Source organism: Mugil cephalus, chromosome 10 (genome assembly GCF_022458985.1).
Source record: "Mugil cephalus isolate CIBA_MC_2020 chromosome 10, CIBA_Mcephalus_1.1, whole genome shotgun sequence".
Lineage (NCBI taxonomy): Eukaryota > Metazoa > Chordata > Actinopteri > Mugiliformes > Mugilidae > Mugil > Mugil cephalus.
Genome location: NC_061779.1, coordinates 16,569,847 through 16,591,478, shown reverse-complemented (window position 1 = coordinate 16,591,478; position 21,632 = coordinate 16,569,847). Strand labels below are relative to the sequence as shown.

Sequence of the window (21,632 nt, the reverse complement as noted above, 5' to 3'; positions counted from 1 at the left end):
GTAGTAGAGGATGCAGTCAACCACGCAGAGGCAGTGTTGTGTAAGGAAGATAACAACAACTGATAAAACGAGGAAAGGGGAAGCCATTGTTCTTTAGAGTGGATTTATTAGATTCTTCATAATTAAGGAAACAGGATGATTAAACAAAGAATAGATGTTTTCTATATAGTTGCATGATGGCTGACACAGTTAAAGTACATGGTCAATTTACATTTCTGCAGATCATTAGGGTCTAGGTGCAGGCAGCGCAGACACAGGTGTGACGGTGGACAGCCCCTGCCTTTTCCTCACCGTCATCCGGGTCCTTTTGGATACCAGCGAGGCCACCCGCGTGTCTGGACACCGGGGAAACATGAGCGCACAAGTACCCAAAAACTCATTCCTGAACTGGCGGCCCATGAAGCAGCTTAACACCGGGTTGACGCAAGTGATGAGGCTGCAGAAGCACATCTCCATGGCGAAGGCGCAGTCTGCAGGCCTCCAGGAGTCGGGGCGGTCCGGGTACACGGTCCGCATCACGATGGCCGCGTTGCGGCTCAGGTGGTAGGGCAGGTAAAACACTACGAACAAGATCAGCACCGCGCTCAGCAGCCTCCGGAGTCGGAAGCGCTTGTGGAAGGGATCGGGGAGGCATGGTCGGCGGCGCAGCTCTCTGAGGCTGTGCAGGCCGCAGTAGCAGATGGAGAGCAGCGGGAAGAGAAAGCCGATAATGGAGCATACGAGGGAGTACGGGAGGCCCTTCTCGGTCTCACTGAGAAACATGTACAGAATACACACGGTGCGGTTGCTCATGGGGCACGTCTGTATCCGAGTCATTGTGGCAACAGGTATGCTGAGGACCAGGGTGGAGATCCAGACCGCCACACACAGCAGGCAGGTCTGCCTCCGGCCCAGCAACACCAGGGAGCGCAGCGGGTGCACGATGGCCAGGTATCGGTCCAAGCTGATGCAACTGACGAAGAAGATGCTCAGGTAGAAGTAGTTGTGATAGAGCACCCTCACGGCCGCGCAGAGCGGGAGCCCCAGCTTCCAGTACAGGTGGTCCAGGTGGTAGTAGATGAGGAGGGGCAAGGCCAGCAGCCAGGAGGTGTCAGCCAGGGTCAGGTTTAAGAGGAGCACCGTGCTGCGGCTCCATCGAGGCAGGCGGTGACAGAAAACCCACAGGGAGAGCAGGTTGAGGGGAAGCCCGAGGACGAGCACGGTCAGGAAGAAGGAGGGCATCAAGTAGAGCTGGACCACAGGTAAAAGATGTGTGTCCAGGTCGCAGAAGGCTTGTTCTGGGGGCTGGATGGCCACAGAAGTTCAGACAAGCAAAGCTATTTAAAGATAATCTCATGGATTTTTTTCTATCATCTAAGAAATTACAGAAAAGACTGACATGCATTTATTCTCACAGAACATGATAAAATCACAAATCCTAGTTTGCCATGATTGGCCTTTTTAATTTTTTTTTTTTATTATTATTATTATTATTCGTCTAAACCTGATTGATGTGTTGAAAATACAACCAAGTTCTTATGACCTACCTGGTCCAGAGTGTTGCCCATGTCTTTTTCCACAGTGGTATCAGCACTGAGCCAAGTGAGAGAACCATTCCAACATAATTTGGTGTAAAACACACCCACCAGTGTGAACAAACACTGAATAGTTATCAGTGTTCTCTCCGACCATCTGTTCCGTGAACAGCGACTTTCATGTCCTCAGGAAAGGAGCCGCGGTCCAAACAACTCAAACAGTTGATCAAGTCCAAGTGGTACTTTATTTTGGAGATGTGTCTTACATATTTGGATAACAGAAGAACTTAAAAAAAATGATGGAACAAAATTAATAAAAATATGAAATAAACTGTAGGCATACAGTAACAACTTTTTCCCTCCATACACGTACTGAAATTAAATACAATTACTAAAGTGTGACAAAGCATAAACAGGAAAAAGGTGAGCCTTAAACAGAAATACGGGGAAATAATACAGAATACAGATAGTTTTACACGTATTAAGGCATCAACAGGCGTTAGTTCAGCTGAACACGAGCTATAAATAAGGCAAACTGGAACTGGTCTTTGATGGTCACATTTAAATACAACTCCAACACAGATTCGGTTGTCAGAGTCTGTAGCACAACCAGTCGGCTACTTTTACTTAATATTCAAACATTTCAAGAGCAGATACTTCACACATATTTATATGCAGGTGACCCAATAAATGTGAAATGTCCTTCATATATTTTTAAACAAACGCTACATCTTATCTTCTGGACGATGTATAAACATCAAACCTAGAACTCCTTACTCACAGCGCGACCACTGAGGTGAACAAAGGTCGTCACAAACACTGATTATGAATACATAGCGTCATGGCAACAATTTATCTGGTAGCCATGTACTTTGTGCAAAATAACATAAAAGAATGTATCTTTCCTTCTCTACACAGAAACAGCGGAGGAAACTACATGCACACGAACTAAGTGATGGTGAAATGGAGCAAACATAGCTCAGTAGGTGGGGGCAGCCTTTCATTAGCACTGACGTTTCGGTAAACACGGGCCCACAAAAAAAGGGATCTCTTCACTCTCTCGGGGTTTCTCCTCTCATCTCCAGGACCCAGAGTCGCTGTCAACAGTCAACATGCACCAGCTGCTGCTTCTGCCACTGCAGGACAGAAATCTGTCCTTAATCACAGCGGCATAGATTTCTCTTCATAAAAGAAAAAAAAAAAAAAAAAAACTACTTCACATGTTAGGTATTGGCCTGGGGAAACAGTTGGGCTCTTATGAGATTATAACAAAATACGTCCGGGCCTCTAAATAGACCAGTGGCGCAAGGAATATGATTTGGCTGCTTTAGTAAATCTGTGTTGTGACTCCAATGGACACAAATAAACAAAGATCACATTTGTAATAGAGTTTAACATTGACCCTGGAACTCTGCAGATATCTACAAACCGTGTATGTACAAACAAGGGAAATATTCAAACCAGCGTATGATATATTAAGGCATCCAGTCTTTGGTTAATCATAGTGGCATTTAAAATAAATAATCATGTATTAAAACAAGATTAAGCCGCCTGGGTTAGACACAGTGTATAAGATTTCCTCTTTCTTTTCTTTCAGCACATTTTGATTATCATTAGCACTATAATCACAACATAAATGTGAGACTGACGTTTGAATTCAAGTGTCTCAGAGTTTCAACATGCACGGAGACTTCCACCTGTGTGACCTTCCACTGTTCAGCAGGTTAGCAGAAGAAGGATGGCTGTGAGCTGAGTAAACCTCTCGCATTTTAATTAAAGTCGTCTGTACTGAACAAACAACTGAGGCGATACAGCAAAGTCACGGTCAGTGTCGGAATATGCAAGCAGGGAAATTTACATCACCGTGTGCTACTGATTGACCAGCAGCTCGCTCTGCTAGAGGCACTCTGACAGCACCTCGTGTGTGGGCAGCGACGGATAGATCATGGGCGTGCAGGTGCACTCATCGTTGCCATGTTGGCTGAGCTGGATCTTCAGCTTCTCCACCTCGTAGTTGTGGAGATGCTCCTGGACCAGGTAGCGCTCTCTCTTGACTCTAGCTCTCACGTCTGAGGGAACGTCAGGAATCATCCAGGCCACAAAGAATTTAACTAGGAACACAACATGCTGTGGAGAGAGAAGGTGGAACCAGATGTGTGTGAAGATCATCCAGGTCACGGTAAATCCAAAAAAAACAACTGGACGGTTGGAGTTTTTTTTGAGACATTTTACCACTCAAAATAGCTTCTTCAGTTCTAAATGGTGGGGTTTCATTTTTTTTTTGGAACATACTGTATATGGGTGGTGCCCACCTGAAGCTCAAATGACTAGGATCTTTGAACTACTCGATACAGCCCTGTGATTAGAGGATTTAGCCAGAGATGACAGATGGTTTGAAAAAAAAGTAAAAGGAGCCTCTATTTAAAATGAGAGAACCCTTCTCCAAACAAGCAGACGACCTGACGCATCACTTTTCAGCCACTTACAACACAGTAGTTACACGTGTCCCTGGGCTGGTGGAGAACCTCTAATTGTGAAAAAGACGACATCGCCCAGTTTAATCTGAACAACCTCCTCTAACTGCAGTGGATTACTTAGATTTGTAATTACAGCACAGTCATATGAGTTTCAGGTGGGTGGGCACCACTCTTAGATGTTATTAATGAAAACCTGAAACTGAAGAGGCCACTTGGATTAGTGTTGGAACATCTTCATGGAAATTAAAGAAGGCCATTTGCCTTTGTTTTAGTCACAACTGGAGGATTTTAAATAAATAACCGGAGAAGAAGCTCTGCATGCATTTCTATGAATACACCCACCCCATGCTACACAAGGCAAACATGTGAGTCTCAGTTCAAATGGTCACTAAGTGTTGGTGATTCTGGATTTACCTCCATGATGATGATGAAAGCCAGCTTTGCAGCCAAAATATGCCAGAACTGCATATTGTGGGTGTAGCGCTTCTCGTGCCCAGGGGGGTAGCGGTAATCTCGATACCTAGATGACAACGATGTATTAGATGGACATAATACAAGTTACCAATGTTTTCATTATCATGCAGAATATATGATCAATTTATATAATATGTTGAATTTTGTGGATTAGAGGCCCTGCAAACACACACACGTGTGTTAATGTTGCTCATTGGACTCATCAACAACCCACTAATTCAATATATTTCATTTTCCGAAAGGGATCATTCTCTAGCAGGAACACATTCATACTTTTTTGGTAATGCCTTTGCACTTTTCCTCAAAAACTTGTATTTCATTTTTACATAACAGTATTTATACTTAAGTGAATTACCTGTGTACAACAATGGTTCTACCCTAGAAGAGGAAACTACGCCTCACATACCTGCATTCAGTGATGGAGCTGTCGAACCAGAGAGGGAGCTCTTCTGGCCTGTTGGGTTCTTGGATCTCAGAGATGTTAAACACTGACAGGCTGTTGTTGATGTAACCTTTCATATTCAGCGAATCCTCCGGATTGTAGGCGTACATGTACACTAACCGAGGGATCATATCAGAGGTGAAGGCCACAATGAACGCCTAGACACCAGGGGAAAAAAAGATGATGGTTAGTTAAATGAACACAATATATCTGACGCACCACAATCAGCAAAGTACAATAGAACTCACATTTGTGACAACAGAGAGTACAGCAATTCCGCTGAGGATTTCCTCCCAGGCTCCTATGCTGTGGGCCTTGGATGCTACAGGACGTCTGTACTGAGTGGTCAGCTTCCAGGCGTCTACTCTGATTTCAATGATGTTGTTGATAAGTGCCAGCAGAGGTGCCAAAGGGAAGGAGGCGACGAACAGTGTGATGAAACCAAACTGGATCACTGGATAACACAGGGGGAGAGAGGTGTTTGTGAGAGACAGGACAAAGAAAATAGCACCTTCTATCTATCTGTTTACTGTTTATTTAAGAAAGGGACAGTGCAATTTCATAGAACACATGATTACCCATGGTTAAAAAAGCCAGAATTAGCCAGAAGGCTAGTTTTCATCTGTAGTCCCCTGGCCTTGATGTAAAAAAGGCAATAAGCATACAACACATGTACAATATAATACAGATACATAAACAACACTTACTGTATAATTAAAAAAAAAAAAAAAACAATCAAAATACAACACAACATTTTATCATAACATCAAAACATCAGAGCATCACAACATATTTTAGTGTTGGCAGCTATAGGTGTTGATAAGCCACGTTTTCAGTTTTTTTGTAAAGCCCTTGTATGTCGTGAGCAGTTTAATCTCCTCAGGTATTGAGTTCCACACACTTGCACTCCTTACTGACCAGGCCGACTTACTGAAAGTGCTCCTGCGCAAAGGAATATAACAGTCACCTCTGACAGAGCCTCGAGTGACACGCTCAAGGCTGTTTCTTTGGCTGATGAACTCTGACAGAGGATCTGGAGCCAATTTATGGAGCACTTTGTAGGTCAGTTTTAGGTCTGCAAATGTGTGAAGACTGTCCCAATTTAAAATACTATACTTTTTTAAAATTTCACAGTGATGATAGTGCCTAGGTTTTTTATCCATAACTTTAATTGCTTGTTTGTATCTGTCTGATCTGACCTGAAATACATAGGGTTCTTCTACTGAGACTGCTTAAATTTAAGCATATTTGTTTATTTCACCAATAAAAGTGTCTCTAAATATCTGTGGTGTGTACGTCTCTGACTATGCACTGAATGTTTACCCATTTCCAGGTATTCATAGAAGAGGCCCAGCTGTCCAAAGCCCTGCAGGTCGTGGTCCTGCTCCCAGCGGCTGTACAGACTCTCTGGGTGATTTCGTGCCTTCCTGCTGCCCCACCAGTTCATCAGCCACCTGGAGGACACAAGGGGGCAATAGAGAGCTTTGATGAAACATTACTCCTCCTTTGACTGCCACACTGGACGCACTATTGACCTGCATACAGAGTATAGATCATATCTGCAGTAATAAAAGACTGATGGTAAGATGATTATAGTTATAAATAGACTGTTCATGACTAGTCACTTCAAAAGGTTCAAAAGAACATGTACTAAGAGATATCCGAGTAAGTTATGGCAGTGTGACAGCGAGACAGTATGTACAACTTATTCACAGTATATACAATAAATAGAACTATTAGAATTATTTCCCTAATTAATTTGGTCTGATTTACTTAAAATAATGTTAATCTGAGATCACGGAAGAAAACATTTGACCCCTGCAGATTAATCAGGACATCGTGCAAATGTGTATTCAAAGAAAACAGTGTGTGTTTGTGAGTTTAACAAGGCAGTTGGCCATTTGTTTACAACGCACAGCAGAACAACATCCCTAATAAACCTCTTAGTAAAAAGTTATAATATTCAATTAACAGTGATTTTAGGACAGAGTTATTCACTGTATTTCTGTATTTTTGTGTTACTGTGTTCTGTGTTATATTCACTAGGCCTGTGCTCTGTCCTAATGTGGCACCTGAACATGTATAATGAACATAGTGTTGTATGCATGTTGAGATTACTGTGCACACTTTGCTAAACTGAGTAGCTGGTAGGAGGGAGTATTTTAGAAACACATTAAACAGAGTGCCATTCATGGTGGACACATTTGAGTTGTTTTTAAAGAGTGTCTGAATTTAACCCCTGTGTATACCTGTATTGTGTCTCAGATGAAATGTGATGTGTGTGTACTCACGGGACCAGAGCTTCCTGGATGTTGCCCCAGACCTGTTTACCAGTCATCACGATCACCAGCTGGGTGGTCAGCTCGATCAGGCAGCCACCAGGGTCGCACTGAATACAGAGGAGTTAAATAAAGACAGGTAAGAAAAAAACATGAACTCAGATTCAAGCTCAAACACGTTTGTCACTTGTGTAAAAATGTAGTCCTGTCAGGTACCTCTTCATTCCTCAGGTTGCTCCACGTGCCAAACATGTAAGCATATTTTCCAGGATAGCCAACAAATTTGCCCTTAAAGAAAGCCACGTAGAAGCAGGAGGAGTAGTAGTTGACAAACTGGAAGAGGAACATCTTCACCGTCAGTTTGTTCTCGTACTCCAGGTGGGTCTTTGGGATTTCTGTCGCAAAGCAAAGGAACAATCGCAGATTTTAAATACATTTCATGGTTTCAAGAACTATCATTGTATACACACAAGTGGACACACAAAACACATAAATGCAGTCATTTTGTATACGTAATCTCGCTTGGCCTCACCCATATCAGTGATCCAAATAGCCACTCTCTCATACATGAGGTTGAGGATCATGATGATGACAAAGTTGATGCAAGAGGCAGTGACAGAAGTGGCCAGCTGTGGTGTGATGTAGGGCCCAACTACCTCCAGTTTGGTTGTGGAACTGTCTTTCATGATGCTAGCAAAGGACGCATATACTGCCAAACGGTACGCTATGACCCCAATGATGCAGGCAATGATCAATGAGATCTTGAGGACAGAGAGAACAGTGATGAAATGAAAGACAACTACGAGGTACAGGAAATCACAGTGGAAACACCAAACCAGCTGACAAGTCAAAGCAATTTTTTGTGCAAAACGCTTTTTTTTTTTTTTTTTTAACTAAATGTTAGGATTAATTGTCAAGCCTAAAGTGTGCACACATGCCCCAAGAAAAATAATTCACCATATTATTCCACATAAGTCACATGTTACAGGAGTTCACAACAGTACAATACAATTTGGGCTGTATGCATAAAACTGTAATACACTAAATGGATGACAATTTGAAGAATGTCTGTCTGCATTAGATCATTTACTGACTTAATGTGTTAAGGCTTTAAGGCAGATCCATTTCTTTTGGTTTGATACATACAAGCCCATGTCACAAGACATTAGTAATGACAGTGGACAGTATAATGGGAAAGAAAAATGACACAGAACAAAGGAATAGATGAAAAATAAATTTTGAACTCATAAACCAAAGATACTTTGCTCACCCACAACAGGACGGTGGCTCCAGACAGACATGAGCGTGCACACTTGCTTGTTACGGGTAAGTAAGGTTCCATTTCCTAAATTATAAGCAAGCAAAGCATGGAGTCAGTCACCCTTTGTTATATCCTGAAAAAAGAGCTCTAAAGGGCCAGGTTCCTTTAAAGGCAGAGCTACTTTGCCATATCAGAATTTTAGTGTGTATTTGTGTCGGCGTAAATCCAATTCTTTCATTTCACGGTTTCCCGATGAACCCATGCTTTTGCAAAAACCATGTACGAGATATAGCGCCCACCACCAAAGAAATGGTAAAGGTATAGAAGGAATCTCGGACCTCCGAGCCCTTCCAGAAACGTCTAGACCAACGTCACCAAACTGGCATTCCGCGCCGAGTACCACCCTTACCCAGAGGATCACGGTGGCCCAGCACAGAAACAATTTTCCCATTAGATCTGTAGCAGTCCTGTGAAGTACCCACTCTGGCTCCTAAAGATGGGTGGGATGTGGTCATGGCAAATTACAGCTCTCATTTTACAAGTGTGTGTCTGTCGCAACCGATACACTGTCAATTTAACAGAATCTCTTCTTCATCAAAGACTCTCTATTAAAATCTTCTTCCTAGTTCAGGAAATTATCCAATGAATGAGTACAACTTACATAAAATTCAAGTCCTATCATTCAGTATATTTGCCTAATGAAGCCTTGTGGAAGCAAAACAGACCAAGAGCTGTATATTAGAACAGTATCATACGGTACATATTAGTATTTTATGAGCACACAAACACCTGAGTGATGCGGTTCAGCTTTCGGTTTCTGCACTTGGTCTCGTACTCTGGTCGAAGCTGCAGCTGCTGTTGCTCCTCCTCAAAGTCGACCAGATCCCAGTCGTACTCAAGACGGGCCTGTCGCCTTTTCCAGAACTCCAGAAACAGCGTCACTGCCGAGAGCCAATAGGTTTAAATGATGTAGTGGAGTTTTTCAGATGTATTTGTTCCACTGCATTAACTCTATTATATGTATATGGTGGCAAAGGTTTCAGACCTCAGATGAAACCAAAGCTTAATGCTGTTGTATTGAATACCAGCAGGGGGTGCACTGGGTTCAAAATGCAACAAGCAGACATCTTTACTCACCCCAAATGCCCATGAATATGGCAAAAAACACAGTTCCCACATTGTCAAATAGGTGTGATTGCTGGTAAAAAAAAAAATAAATAAAAAAAAAGTTGACATTTATGTGCAGCCACTTATTAAATGTCAATTATTGTGAGTAGAACATGAATCATAATGACCAAAAATTACTCACCCAAGAGGAATTGCATGTTGTGTTGAGTTTCCAGTAGGTACACTTCTTATCACACAGCGGGCACATGACAATACTGCCTCCGATTTCCACACTACATATTTCTTTACTGTAGGGGAAATGAAGTTTTTTAGTAATAGAAATAGCAGCTAAAACCTGGCCGTGTTCAGGGGGGTATTCTTGGTAAAACTCACCTTGACTCGTTGTCATCAAAGGTGAGGAATCCGTAAATAAAACAAATCGTCCCCACAATTGCAGCAAATATCAGCATCTCAGTGTAGAAACCCAACCACGCAAAATAAATGCCTATCTTCTCCCCGTAATACTTCCTGTTGAAAGGTGGAAGAAATAAACTCTGCTGTTAAATCTGCTGCTAGGTTGACGTTGAGTGAATACACACATTGTCTGGGACCTTACCTTACAAGGTTGAGGGGCTGCTCCTTGAAGGAGCAGCAGAATCTGGCCCAGTGTTTGTAGAGATTGTATCTCTCACTTTCGCAGTTGACATCCTTCGATCTTATCCAGTATCTAGACTGCAGGAGCACAGAATACATTGTTTACTGCTATTGCATTATTCAAATGTATTAAGCACACAAACAGCAATATTGGACACTAGCCCAAAAAGATATTACACATTACTCCACTGAAGATGCAATGAATTGCGAACATTTATCAAAAGGGGGCTCACATCATGTAAGGGGAAGGCAGCAGTGTAGGTGCCGTTGTTAAGCAACCTCTTAATTCCCTTCTTGTCTTTATCTATACATTCATCCTTGATGTATGAACAGCGGGACAGGATATAGTAGACCTGGGCAGAGAGAGAAACAAAATAACTTCATTGTTTACACATGCAAACTGATCTTGAGGGAACTGTTGTACTTGTAGCTACTTCAGTTATGAAAGTCAAAGGTATTTTAGAATTTCAAGGTCCAAAACAAGATAAGGAGCACGCTTACTATCCTGTTGCGAGTGGAAGGGGGGAAGAACGTGTCTTTGTTGTCGATAAGAAAGAAGTCAGATTTGCTCTTGCTGAAAGGAGCAGTGAAATAGTCCGGCTCTGGGTGCATGATGTGCTCTGGCAGGCGAAAAGGCGTAGACAGCCAGTTCATCGGCATGTCGTTGTTCTCTGGGATGTCGTTGGCCTTGAATGGAACCTTGATCTTCAGCACGTCTGCGTATGTGGCCAGCACTTCCCATGGCGCGTGGATCTTCACAAAATACGTCTTTCCGTCCTCTGATTCCTGAGTGCAATGACAGTAAGCACGTCACATGATAAGCTACTGAACACCAAAATACATTATTAGTGGCATAAATGCATCAGTAACACGGGCCTCATACCGATTTATCTTCTGTCTCCAGCTCCAGGCCAACTTTCATCAAATTAGCCTCATATACCTTCCTCCTTTCCTAGAATAATAACAAGAACAATAACAAAAACAAAATAAGGACATATAAGTATGTCAAAAATATATATGACGTATAAATTTTTTAACTATTTCACAAATTCGTGTGAGATTAAATGAAGTGAAGAATGCACATCTAGTTGGATACAAACAGGATAAACATAAACAGCGAGACAATCAAGGAAAAATGTATGGAAGTGCAACAAAACAACTAGAAAACAAAACAAAACTTAATTATAACAAGTGTGTGCACAATGATTTGATAACAGTAGTAATGGCAATGTGAAAGGGTCGTCAAAAGTAACTATAACAAAAGCTGGTGATGCAAGTGATAATGGGGAGTAATGTTTTCAGGGACAGGACCATAGAAAAGAACTGACAACTGACATAAAAAAAAAAAAAAAAAAAAAACAGCTCCTTGTTAGGGCTTAAATTTAGTGCCGCATTTTACAACTGGTCTGGATATTTCACAGGAACTGGCCTCATGTTTGTCCTTCCTCAGACAGTGGAAAAAAATGTCTAATTCCTGACTATGCCAGAAGTTTTACTGATGACTCACCAGATGACTGAGACTGAGGGCAAAATGTGAGTCATTTGTGTCCTCAGAGGCGAGGAGTTGTAACACTCAAACGTTAAGTTTATCAGCACAGTACGAAACTTAAAAGGCTCTCAGCACTGTACAGCTGATAAAAAGAAACTGGCCACAAAAAGAAGTGTTGAAGTATTTCCATACCGACAGAATGGAAATTCTTCAACTTTCTCTTTTTCATCTACTTAAGACAATAGGGCTGTAGAAGTCGTCTTCTTATGAAATATCTTGAGAGAATTACTGACACAATTCGAGAATAAAAGTTTATCTATCTTTATCAGTTTTGTGGTATTTTGGGTATGATGATGACACACCCTGAGGACATCCTGTATAAACCATTTCTAGTTTGAATCAAGAAGTGGAAAAAAAAAAAAAAACCTCAGCTTTCTTTTTGTGCCATATTTAAAGATTCAAGACGATTCAGGACATTCAACAAACATTACAAGCGTACTGTAAGTTTGCAGTTAGTGTACTTGTGTACACAGTGTCTAGAAATAATTTCTTACCTGTTTTTTTGTATCATCTTTTTCATCAACAAAGGACAGGACAAAATCAATCCTGCGTTCTCCGTCACGGAAGAACACAGAGTCTTTACTCTGCTGTTGTTTGTCAACCTATAACAAGATAGTACAGAGGAGACAACATTTAAACGCACACAATACCGGGAAAAGGATCAACAAGCCTTGGGATGCATTTGCCAGTGCAGCAGACCACACAGTCAAGCTTTATGTTTAGTGGCTAACCTAAAGAACAAGGCCTGCACATTACACTCAACTGCTGCCTTAAACTAATGGATTAACGTACTGTCACTCCAAACACAAATGCCATGCTAAATGTAGGACATCTGCGAAGACTAAGACGTTTCATTGCTCAGATCAACTTAACAGAGATTTAAGAAATTGGTTTTGTCACTGAATGAAACTTACTAAGATATTTAGAATATCATAAAGGATTTGGATTAAGTTATCCGTATCAGCCATAAGCTCACAGCATTTCTGTACTTCTTTGGTCTCTGCTTTTCTTTGAATCACAGAGTTTACAGAGACCACTAGTACTGTGGCTCAAGAAATTCCAAGTATGTGTTTCAGCTAACGCTAGCCGTGCAGAGGCTGCCTCTCAGACAGCTACGGGCCTGGCTGCAAAGGAATGCCTAAAGAGAGGGGGAGACGTCGTGGCTGCTTGACGTCAGTCCTGCTTCAGCTACTCAGAAAGCTAAAATTAACTATGTGAATTCCCTCTACACCTCACTACAGTAGCTGCCTACACGGGATCCAGAAAGCCCCTTTAGCACAACAAAAACCACAACATCCTACTGAGTCACATGTATGGCTACTGTTCTCCATCAGTCCAACGCTGTGCGAAGAAGGGAGGAAAGGAAGTGCACTTTACCTCCATGGCCCAATCCCTTTATGGTGATGATGCATCAGCAGTAATGCCGACTGCCCAACGGAGCTAAACTGCCTTTCTCCAGGGAGTAGAGTGCAGCCCTGAAGGCACCGCTTCTCCCACTCCCACTGTACTCTCTGTTCAGATGAGCTCCGACCAATCCACTAACCTCCCAGCACAAGCCCTCACTTGCACAGTCATCCCAAAGAAGAGAGAGGCAGACAGAGACTAGGAGAAAACTAGAGGAGCGTCCTGGACATGACATCAGCATGGGGTTAGCGTAGCTGCTGCCAGCTAGCTAATCTAATAAGTGCAGAGCAGCATCAGAAAAGGGGACATGACTGTGACTGCACTGTACAACAATCTCGCAAACACATTTGAGATAACCAGTAAAACCTCAGCTCGAAAGCCACATGACCACATGAAGAAATCCTTTTCAAAGAGGCAGATAAGAACCAACAGAAAACCGAAAGTGATGTTTGGCTATTTGAATCAAATCAATTCAACTAATCTGATTAAAATGTGCAATGTAAAATGCAGGTAAACAGTCCCAGACATGTTGTACAAATTAGGTATTGGTTTATACAGATACATTAATAACGTCACCACCCTGGTTCCCTTTCAACTAACTAAAGGCAGTGAATGTATATAAGATGTTTTCCCATCCCAAATTATGCATACGCTCTAACCACTGGTCTGGATTACCTCCCAGACCAGATTGGACCATGCTGACCATGGCAGGGTGGGTACCTTCTTCTACTGGGATGTTGCTGCAGAAACGCTCTAATTTTCTGTAATTACAGACCGGCCATATGGAATCAGTGCATCTGCCGGGTCTTGCCTCCACTGAAGCCGGTAGCAGCCGCAGATTTCTTTACATCTACACGCTAACCCCTAACTACTGGGTGTTTCTACGTGACTTTTAACTTAATGAAGGAGAGTAAATGTAGAACATGGTATGAGATGAGTAAGCTTCCAGCTTTGCAGAAGGAGAGGGTTCTTGAAATATTACTTTTGAGTACTTCCTGAGCACACTTACTTTTGTTAAACTTGTTTGATTCTGTATATGCTGCAGTATGTGTCTGATAATTCCTGACAGTGTACAGTGTTCCCCTCTCTATTTAAAAGATTATCCCCATCAGCTGTCTCGCTTTGTTTTCAAACCTTTCTTCTCTAGTGTACATTTATATTGATGCCACACAACAAGCCTCTGTGTGTGCAACTATTTATTTCATAGAATTTTTCAAGAGCGACGTACAGTAAAAGAGGCTATTGTGTCACTGCAATATGTTTTCAGCGCATGTGATCATTTCACATGCACGCAGTTCTCAAACTTAGTTTTTTCCCAAGAACCAGTTCTCTATATCTATATAAAATACTAATAATACATCTGGTTTATGATGTTTATGGACTAAAATGATTAGAGAGACCATTTTTACATGTGAAGCAGCCTCCCATTTCAAACTCCTTGATATGATTTTACACTCAGACAGCCAGTCTAGGTGGAACCCAATAACTAGGCCCATCATGAAGATTGGCTGCTGATAAAAAAAAAGGCCATGAAGACACTTTTCATTAGCGTGTAACGCTGTTTAAACAAGACCATAATTTCAAAGGACCCCTAGAGTACAGTGTAAGGTTAACCACAGCACAGTTCAGTCCTGTCATGAGCACTGGGCAAGGTCACGATTACAGTATATACTGTATGTGCTTAAAATATACACACACATAAATCCACACACACAAACATGGTGTAGAGTGCATGTGAGAATCTGTTTGCACCATCTATTTATGCTGTAGCACCACCAGGCTGTTGCTTTCTCCCCACTGAAGCAGACGATTATCACAGGTGAGAACAAAGCAAGCGAATATGCCTTTTCCATTTTTAATGAACTCTCATGGCACACCAACACATAGGTCATCCTAACAGGTTTCCATTAACCTCTACAGAAAACAACATGCTTCCCAAAAGCCAACAACACTTCTCTACTAAGAAATGTGTATTGATTTTTCCTGATGCCTGAGCCCTGTTCTCTAAACACCTAATGCCTCAAATGAACGGATGTTTTTCAAGAAGAGATAACAGCTAGCAGACAGACATATGCACAAAGCCGCATCACAAACAAGCATGTTTTACCATGCCATACCCTGGAACGAAACTTCAGGAACAGAGCCCGCTTTCTCGACAGCTGTGGAGGAACCCAGGGGACAATGAGTTGGAAACCTAACACAACAAATTCAACATCATACAAGAAAAACTTCTACAGCAACCTTAGAAGTCATGATGGCAAAGACAAATACACGTCATTACTGATTATGTCCTAAAAAACGTAACATGCAACACTCAGACGAGGTCTCGGTCAGTTAAGGGTTTGAGGTCGGAGGTGGTGTGAGATAACATCCACAAACAGACACCGAGACACAGCATCATGCATCTGGATCTCTGACTGGTGTCTTACCCCAGTCAAAGTATTGATTCGCTCTAAGGTCTGTTCCTCAAACTTTGGACTGTCGCTGTGGTCAGAGGGAGCCAGGGAGGCCAGACTCGAGTTGAGAGACTCACACGTCTCTAGACACACATCAGGTGTTAAAGGAAACTTTAAGTACAGTGTGAAAGGGGGAGAATACAGGAGCATTAGGGTCAAATCTGACTCTCTCATTTGTAGGTTGTGTTCCAGCACAAACCAAACTGTCACAAACCAAAGTGTCCTGCTTAACACCGTGACTATGAACGTGTAAGTGGAAAAGAGAAGGAAGGAAATCTAAATAAAGCATTTTACTTATGAACAATGAACTTCCTGCAACCAGGTTTGCAGGAGGAAAGTTGGAGATGGAAACACAGAACTGCCAAACTAAAACATTATATTCATCTGGCTAACAAAATGTTTAAATAGATTTAAATCCAAATAAATGTATGCAAACCAAACCAATGCAACTCCAAGTATACAGTAAACTGTAAGAAAAGTAACAATCATAGAAAAAACATTCGAGGATTTTGGTGTTTACCGGTGATTGTCCCTGCTGGATTGATCCTGTGCTGGATGGGACATGTTGGTGATAGCCATTTATATCATCTGCAAGACAGAAATATAAAGAACATATAAAGTTATATAAGTTAAAGTTATATATAATATAAAGTTGATTAAAGATAAATCTAACTAAAACTGTTAACAGAGAAGTTTAATGGGTAACCACTGTTAAACTGATAAATAATAATATGTAGCACAGTGAATCTCAAACAGGCAGGTTGGTGGCAGTTTGAACAGCTGCCTGAGTCAGGAGAGGAGCACTGACAGAAGGCCAGTGTTGTGATCTATATTTGTACAGCATTTGTGGCAGGGTTCCCTCAGGGCAGATGGGGCGTACACGCAGCAAAAGAAGGAGTTGGTATGAAAGTAATATATACATTCATGCTGTAGTGATTCTGCCACTACAGCAGTGACTGCGGGAAACAAGACTAAGCGTGGTAAACGCCCTTAATGTGCTAGAAATGACAAGATGCCTGTATGATAAACAAGGCATTAAAGTTCCACTTTTGATTTGCTGCCTGTCAGATATGATTATCACCTCCCAGATTACATTCTGAGAAAAGATTTTCATAAACAAATGGCCAGACTGTAGGGAAATGCAGGACAAACACAGAGCACTGCTTGCCCTGATGGAACTAAAAACAAGGTTTCTGCCTCTGTGTCAGGCGTTTGGAAATAGAAACCCTGCATAACAGTTCTAATTGATGGTCTCTGAGCTTATATTTAGTCTGGACTCAACATAGAAAATGTTTCTAAGTCTGACCTGAAACAAGCATCGAGACCTTTTGTCGACGTTGCTACACACCACATTAACAACGTATAAATTAGTGCTTCAAAACTAACATGAATCACACATACTGTAAAAGCTGCACTGCACAGAATACAACACAACCTTTCATGTAACTTTCCACGCTCATGACCTCAGTTTTACTGACTTGGGGCTTTAAAACATGAAAATGAACCTTACTGTTTACTTTTCCTTATGCATCATGTTTTTGTTACCTTTCCTTTGTTATCTTCTAAGTTATGTAAGGATATGGAAATTTAGATGGGATCATAAATTCATTGATACTCATGTCTCAGGCAGATTTACAGTTTACAGTGTAACCAACAGTTAATGCTACAAGGTTTTATTAACTTTTTTTTTTTTGTTCATGGTCTGAAACAACCAACATTATCCCGACTTTGATTTGGATATATTTCTTTCACAACATATGAGAATGTCTCTCAGGCAGCTGAGCATATTTTTGCACAGTTGGACACAGTACTGGGTGCGACATTAGTCGGTCAGCTTTGGCAAGAGTCTTTTCCCACTAAATAGCTTCAACAGTTAAGGCTTTGTTCGGAAGTGAGCAGCTGATCACAGTGGAAATGCCACAAGGCTGCTTCTGTATCTCTTTTTCTTTTACCGCAGCAACCCAACAGGCTCCATGAGGGTTGAGTTAATCTATTCAACGCATAAATGATCTAAGGAGGCAAATCAAGCCAAAGAAAGATATGTGGTACTCAGATAACATAGATTCATGCATATGTAGTTGTATTGAATGCGGCACACATCATTTTAAGCAACGCCGCAGTCACGAAAACACCATAGTGGCTTCGCCTCATTTCCTGAGATAGGAAGTCCGAGGTCACCTGTCAAGTTTCAAATGTGAGTTTCAGTAAGCCAGTTTACATAACAACCCATCGCTACATAAATTTACTGTAAAAGGCAGCACTAATCCCAATAAGCATCTTACAAGTTAGTACCCAAATATCTTAGTAATCAGTATGTACACCGTGGTCCTCAAAGGCTCTGTAAACTAACCTCTATGTTAATATAATACAGAGTATTACTGTGAATTATTGTGGCGCTATGAGTGCGATGTGTGGAAAACACAGCTTCCTGTTATCTGAAGAAACCATAACAGACCACACCAAGGTAACAGTAACTATAGTCCATAATCCTGCAGTCACCACTCATATTTTGGTCCCAGCTAGACAGCTACAGTGTGAAGCTCTCGATGCTGCAGATGTAACACTACACGTTTCCATCAATTCACACCGATAATGATTTCTAGAGAGCATTTAGAGTGGTTCATTTTTCATCCAGCATATTTTCTAGCCATGAATGGTGAACACGACACAACACTCTGTCTAAACTCTTTGTTTAAAGTCCAGATCTAGCCAGGAACTGGGAGGGATTTTGGGTTTGTGCTGGTGGGTAAAGTGGCTGCCTGGAAGTGACAGAGTGTTTCCAGCAGGCCGGCCAGCTGTCAGGGTCTGGCTGTCTACGACATAAGTCATGGATGACTTATGAAACACACTATGAGCTGGTTAAAGGGGAAATGTTCAGGGTGGGTACTTTTTAAAACAGCTGAGCACGTGTTAGTTAAAATAATCTTAATAAGTGGATTGTTCTAACATTGATTTAAATGTGCTGTTTACATTAGTTGTCAGGTGGGAAATTCTTATGTTTATTAGTAATTGTAATAAGTATACATATTTCTAATACGAATGAGATATTATTACTGAAAGGATAGTAGGCTGTAGTTTGTATTTGGTAGCAATATCAGCCATATAATATCAATGTCGAAAGCTGCACGATTGGGGAATACTATACTAAGGTTAGCGTTGTTCAATTTCCTAGAGGAACTCAATGTCAAGTGTTATTTTACATAAATCCGCAGTGCGAGGACGGGCCTGGCTCCCGGTTACTCACCGTTAAACGAGTCCGTCGGGCTCATCTCAATTAAACTGTCTCCTCCCGCCTTCCCCGTTATTCGATGCATTTTGAGATCCACGTTTAGCGAAGCCGTGTCTATCGGAACTCGTCCGGGCCAATATTTGGTCCCGAGGCAGGCGATTTCTGTCTCGTCTCCCTGAAATCTCAACCACTGTGCTCCACACTTCTCAGCTAGTCCGGTGGCTGACTCGGCAGACTGCCCTGCTCCTCCTCGTCCTCGTCCTCCTTCACCCACTGACCGCCAGCTACAAGCTGCTGCATCACTCCAGCTCAGAGGGAGGTCTATGAGGGGAGTGTCACTACACTGAAAGCCAATAGTCTAAGCCTGGAGCGATCAGTTTCTGTACCCAAATGCCCACATGTCGGGCATGGAAACCCAGGCTGAGACTATCAGCACACAACTAGCAAACTAACAGCATGTTAGCACATGTGAACTGGAGGAATGAACCTACCAACGTTTTTATTAGCAACAAAACTTATATTATTAGCAATAAAACTTGCAATATACTTTTTTAGAGTGGCGTACTTACTAAATGTAAAAAATAAAAATAAAAAAAAAGTAAATAGAGGAGAACTTTCAAGCTAGTTTTTCGTTTCCAGAGATGTTAAGTGTAGTTGCCATGGCAGCCAGGTATTCGACGCTTCAACCGTTTGAGAAGTGACACTGTCAGCCAATCAGAACCGAGCACAGGTGTCATTACGCGATGACGTGCCTGCTTGTTTTAATTAGAAGCAAAATAATTGGATTAGCTGTCTTTAGTTGTACTTGCTGGCCAGTGAAACTCCCTGGAAAAGCTGACCAAAAAAGAGCTGTAATGACCAAGACCATGCGACCGTTCACATTATTTATCAACAGGCAGATATTTTGTAAGCACAGACAAACGTGTGTTTCGATTTGCCTTTATAGCCAGGCCTCCTTTGGGTACCTCATTTGTTTAATTTGTTTGGCAAAATGTCCAGAGAGAACATCCAGGACAACACACAAACACCTGTTAACCCATGCCTTTCCCAAACAGATTTGAAACATCTAGGTCTTACACATGAGAAGGGCCACAGCTGTGCAAAGTATAAAATTCAACTGTTGAACATTCTTTACTAAGGAAACCTCTTGACTCTATATCTTTGAGCGGCCATTGGGAAAGTTACTTATGCTATGTTTGGTTTAGAGCAGAACACTGTTTGGCATCTCTTCCCACAGGGCGGTGTAGCTGCTCCCCAGGAAATGATCTCTTTGCAATTTTTCCCCTTCCAACGCCGTCTCCACAGTGTGCTCCCTCCCACTCTGGTCAAATTTAGTAGCAGTGCCCCCCCTCTGTCACCCTTCATGTGGTCTAAACAGTCCTGTGCGGCTGTAATTATGTTATCCTCCTCTGCGGGGTGTGGCTGAGAACAGAAATACAGCCGCTTATTTTCGAGACCACTTTTTCTCCAGCCTCATATCGCATCTCTTCCTTGACATGTGGCTCTGCCTGGGTGAGCGCTGCCCTAAAGGTTTCCAAGACTAATGGTGAAAAGTCATCTGTAATAACAAGGCACTGAGGACCACCCTTTACTTTGTCACACAGTTGAGGAGAAAGTGGAGACAAAAATAGGTCATGTAGAAAGAAAGAAAGAAAGAAAGAAAGAAAGAAAGAAAGAAAGAAAGAAAGAAAGACATGATATTACATATTACTATTATTGTTGCTGATGTTGTTATTGTTGTTGTTGTAAAGGCTGGTTGCGGAACTTTAGTTGCGTGTGATAAAGAATAAACAGCAGCCTATGCTGAACTCGGAGGTCTCTTTAGCTGTCTCAGCAAGTTTATTGAACAAACTGCATCACAGCTGGGCTCAACAACCAGTGTTGTTTTTGGCAGACATTTTAGATTTAGTCGTAGTCTCAGTCTTTTGGACGAAAATGCTTTTAGTTTTAGTCACATTTTAGTCACTTGTATGTGTCTGTGTATGTGATAGACTTATTCAAGTTTTAGTTGATGAAAACTCAAAAAGGTTTAGTCAGTTTTAGTTAAAAAAAAAAAGAGGGAAAATATTATTTTTTTAATGAATGAATGTAGGTCAATCATTGACATACTATGGACAAACCCATTGTGACGTCACCCGTTGGATTCTGAACCTCGAAAATGAAGCCCTAGGCGGGCAGAGCCTGCGGTCGCCATGTTGGATGAGCTTTACTCCACCCACACTCGGTTACTCCAAATATGGATATGGGGGTTGTGTTGGGGCGGAGCTAAAGCAGACTGAACATAGAATCCCGCCCACCCAACAGGTTAGCTCAGGCTACTGAGCTAGGCTAATCGCTATCTGAAGTACTAGCAGCTGGCTAACACGGTGGCCTCGCTCCCGGTTTGATGCCGTTTATCCTGACTAAAATATAATATATAATATATTCAATACACTAATGATTTAGAGGTTAATGAGGAATTAAAAAATAGAGTTCTGTCACAAGTTATGAGTCACATTTCACATCTGGGCTATAATAAAATTTGGTGATGTAGTGATGACTTTCAAAATGTTCTCTGCCCAGGTGAGGAGTCCTGAGTCCAGCTGAATTTTACAAAGACAAATAGACATGTAAAATAATGTATGTGTTATATAGAATGTGTACGGAATATTATTATGAATATTCACATTTTGGTTTCTCAATCTTAATTTACATTACCGTCTAACTTAAACTACTAACATATAACCTTGTTTCAACATCTAGACTAAGGTTATGTCTGGATTCATACTGTAATGTAACATTAATAT

The 21,632-nt window shown here is 41.6% G+C and overlaps 2 protein-coding genes across 7 annotated transcripts; both read right to left on the bottom strand.

Moving 5' to 3' along the window:
• Positions 1-99: 99 nt before the first annotated feature.
• LOC125014734 (P2Y purinoceptor 6-like) lies at positions 100-1,637 on the bottom strand. Its single transcript, XM_047596063.1, has 2 exons — positions 1,527-1,637; positions 100-1,284 (listed from the first exon to the last, which is right to left on the bottom strand). The coding sequence occupies exons 1-2, from the start codon at positions 1,545-1,547 to the stop codon at positions 226-228; spliced, it is 1,080 nt and encodes a 359-aa protein (XP_047452019.1). The 5' UTR covers positions 1,548-1,637; the 3' UTR covers positions 100-225.
• Positions 1,638-1,740: 103 nt separating this feature from the next.
• Positions 1,741-19,145, bottom strand: ano5a (anoctamin 5a). 6 transcript variants are annotated; one of them, XM_047596013.1, is made up of 22 exons: positions 18,862-19,145; positions 16,138-16,205; positions 15,591-15,728; positions 15,279-15,320; positions 12,252-12,359; positions 11,092-11,160; positions 10,710-10,994; positions 10,442-10,561; positions 10,171-10,286; positions 9,948-10,082; positions 9,757-9,862; positions 9,585-9,645; positions 9,237-9,388; positions 8,857-8,937; positions 7,719-7,947; positions 7,403-7,581; positions 7,199-7,296; positions 6,231-6,361; positions 5,156-5,361; positions 4,872-5,065; positions 4,406-4,511; positions 1,741-3,641 (listed from the first exon to the last, which is right to left on the bottom strand). In XM_047596013.1, exons 1-22 carry the CDS (start codon positions 18,929-18,931, stop codon positions 3,411-3,413), a joined length of 2,925 nt encoding a protein of 974 aa, XP_047451969.1. In that variant the 5' UTR covers positions 18,932-19,145; the 3' UTR covers positions 1,741-3,410. The 6 variants fall into 6 exon arrangements, with proteins under 6 accessions (XP_047451969.1, XP_047451971.1, XP_047451972.1 ...); XM_047596015.1 differs by lacking the exon at positions 8,857-8,937 and adding an exon at positions 8,457-8,531; XM_047596016.1 differs by lacking the exon at positions 15,279-15,320.
• Between the last annotated feature and the right edge of the window lie 2,487 nt (positions 19,146-21,632).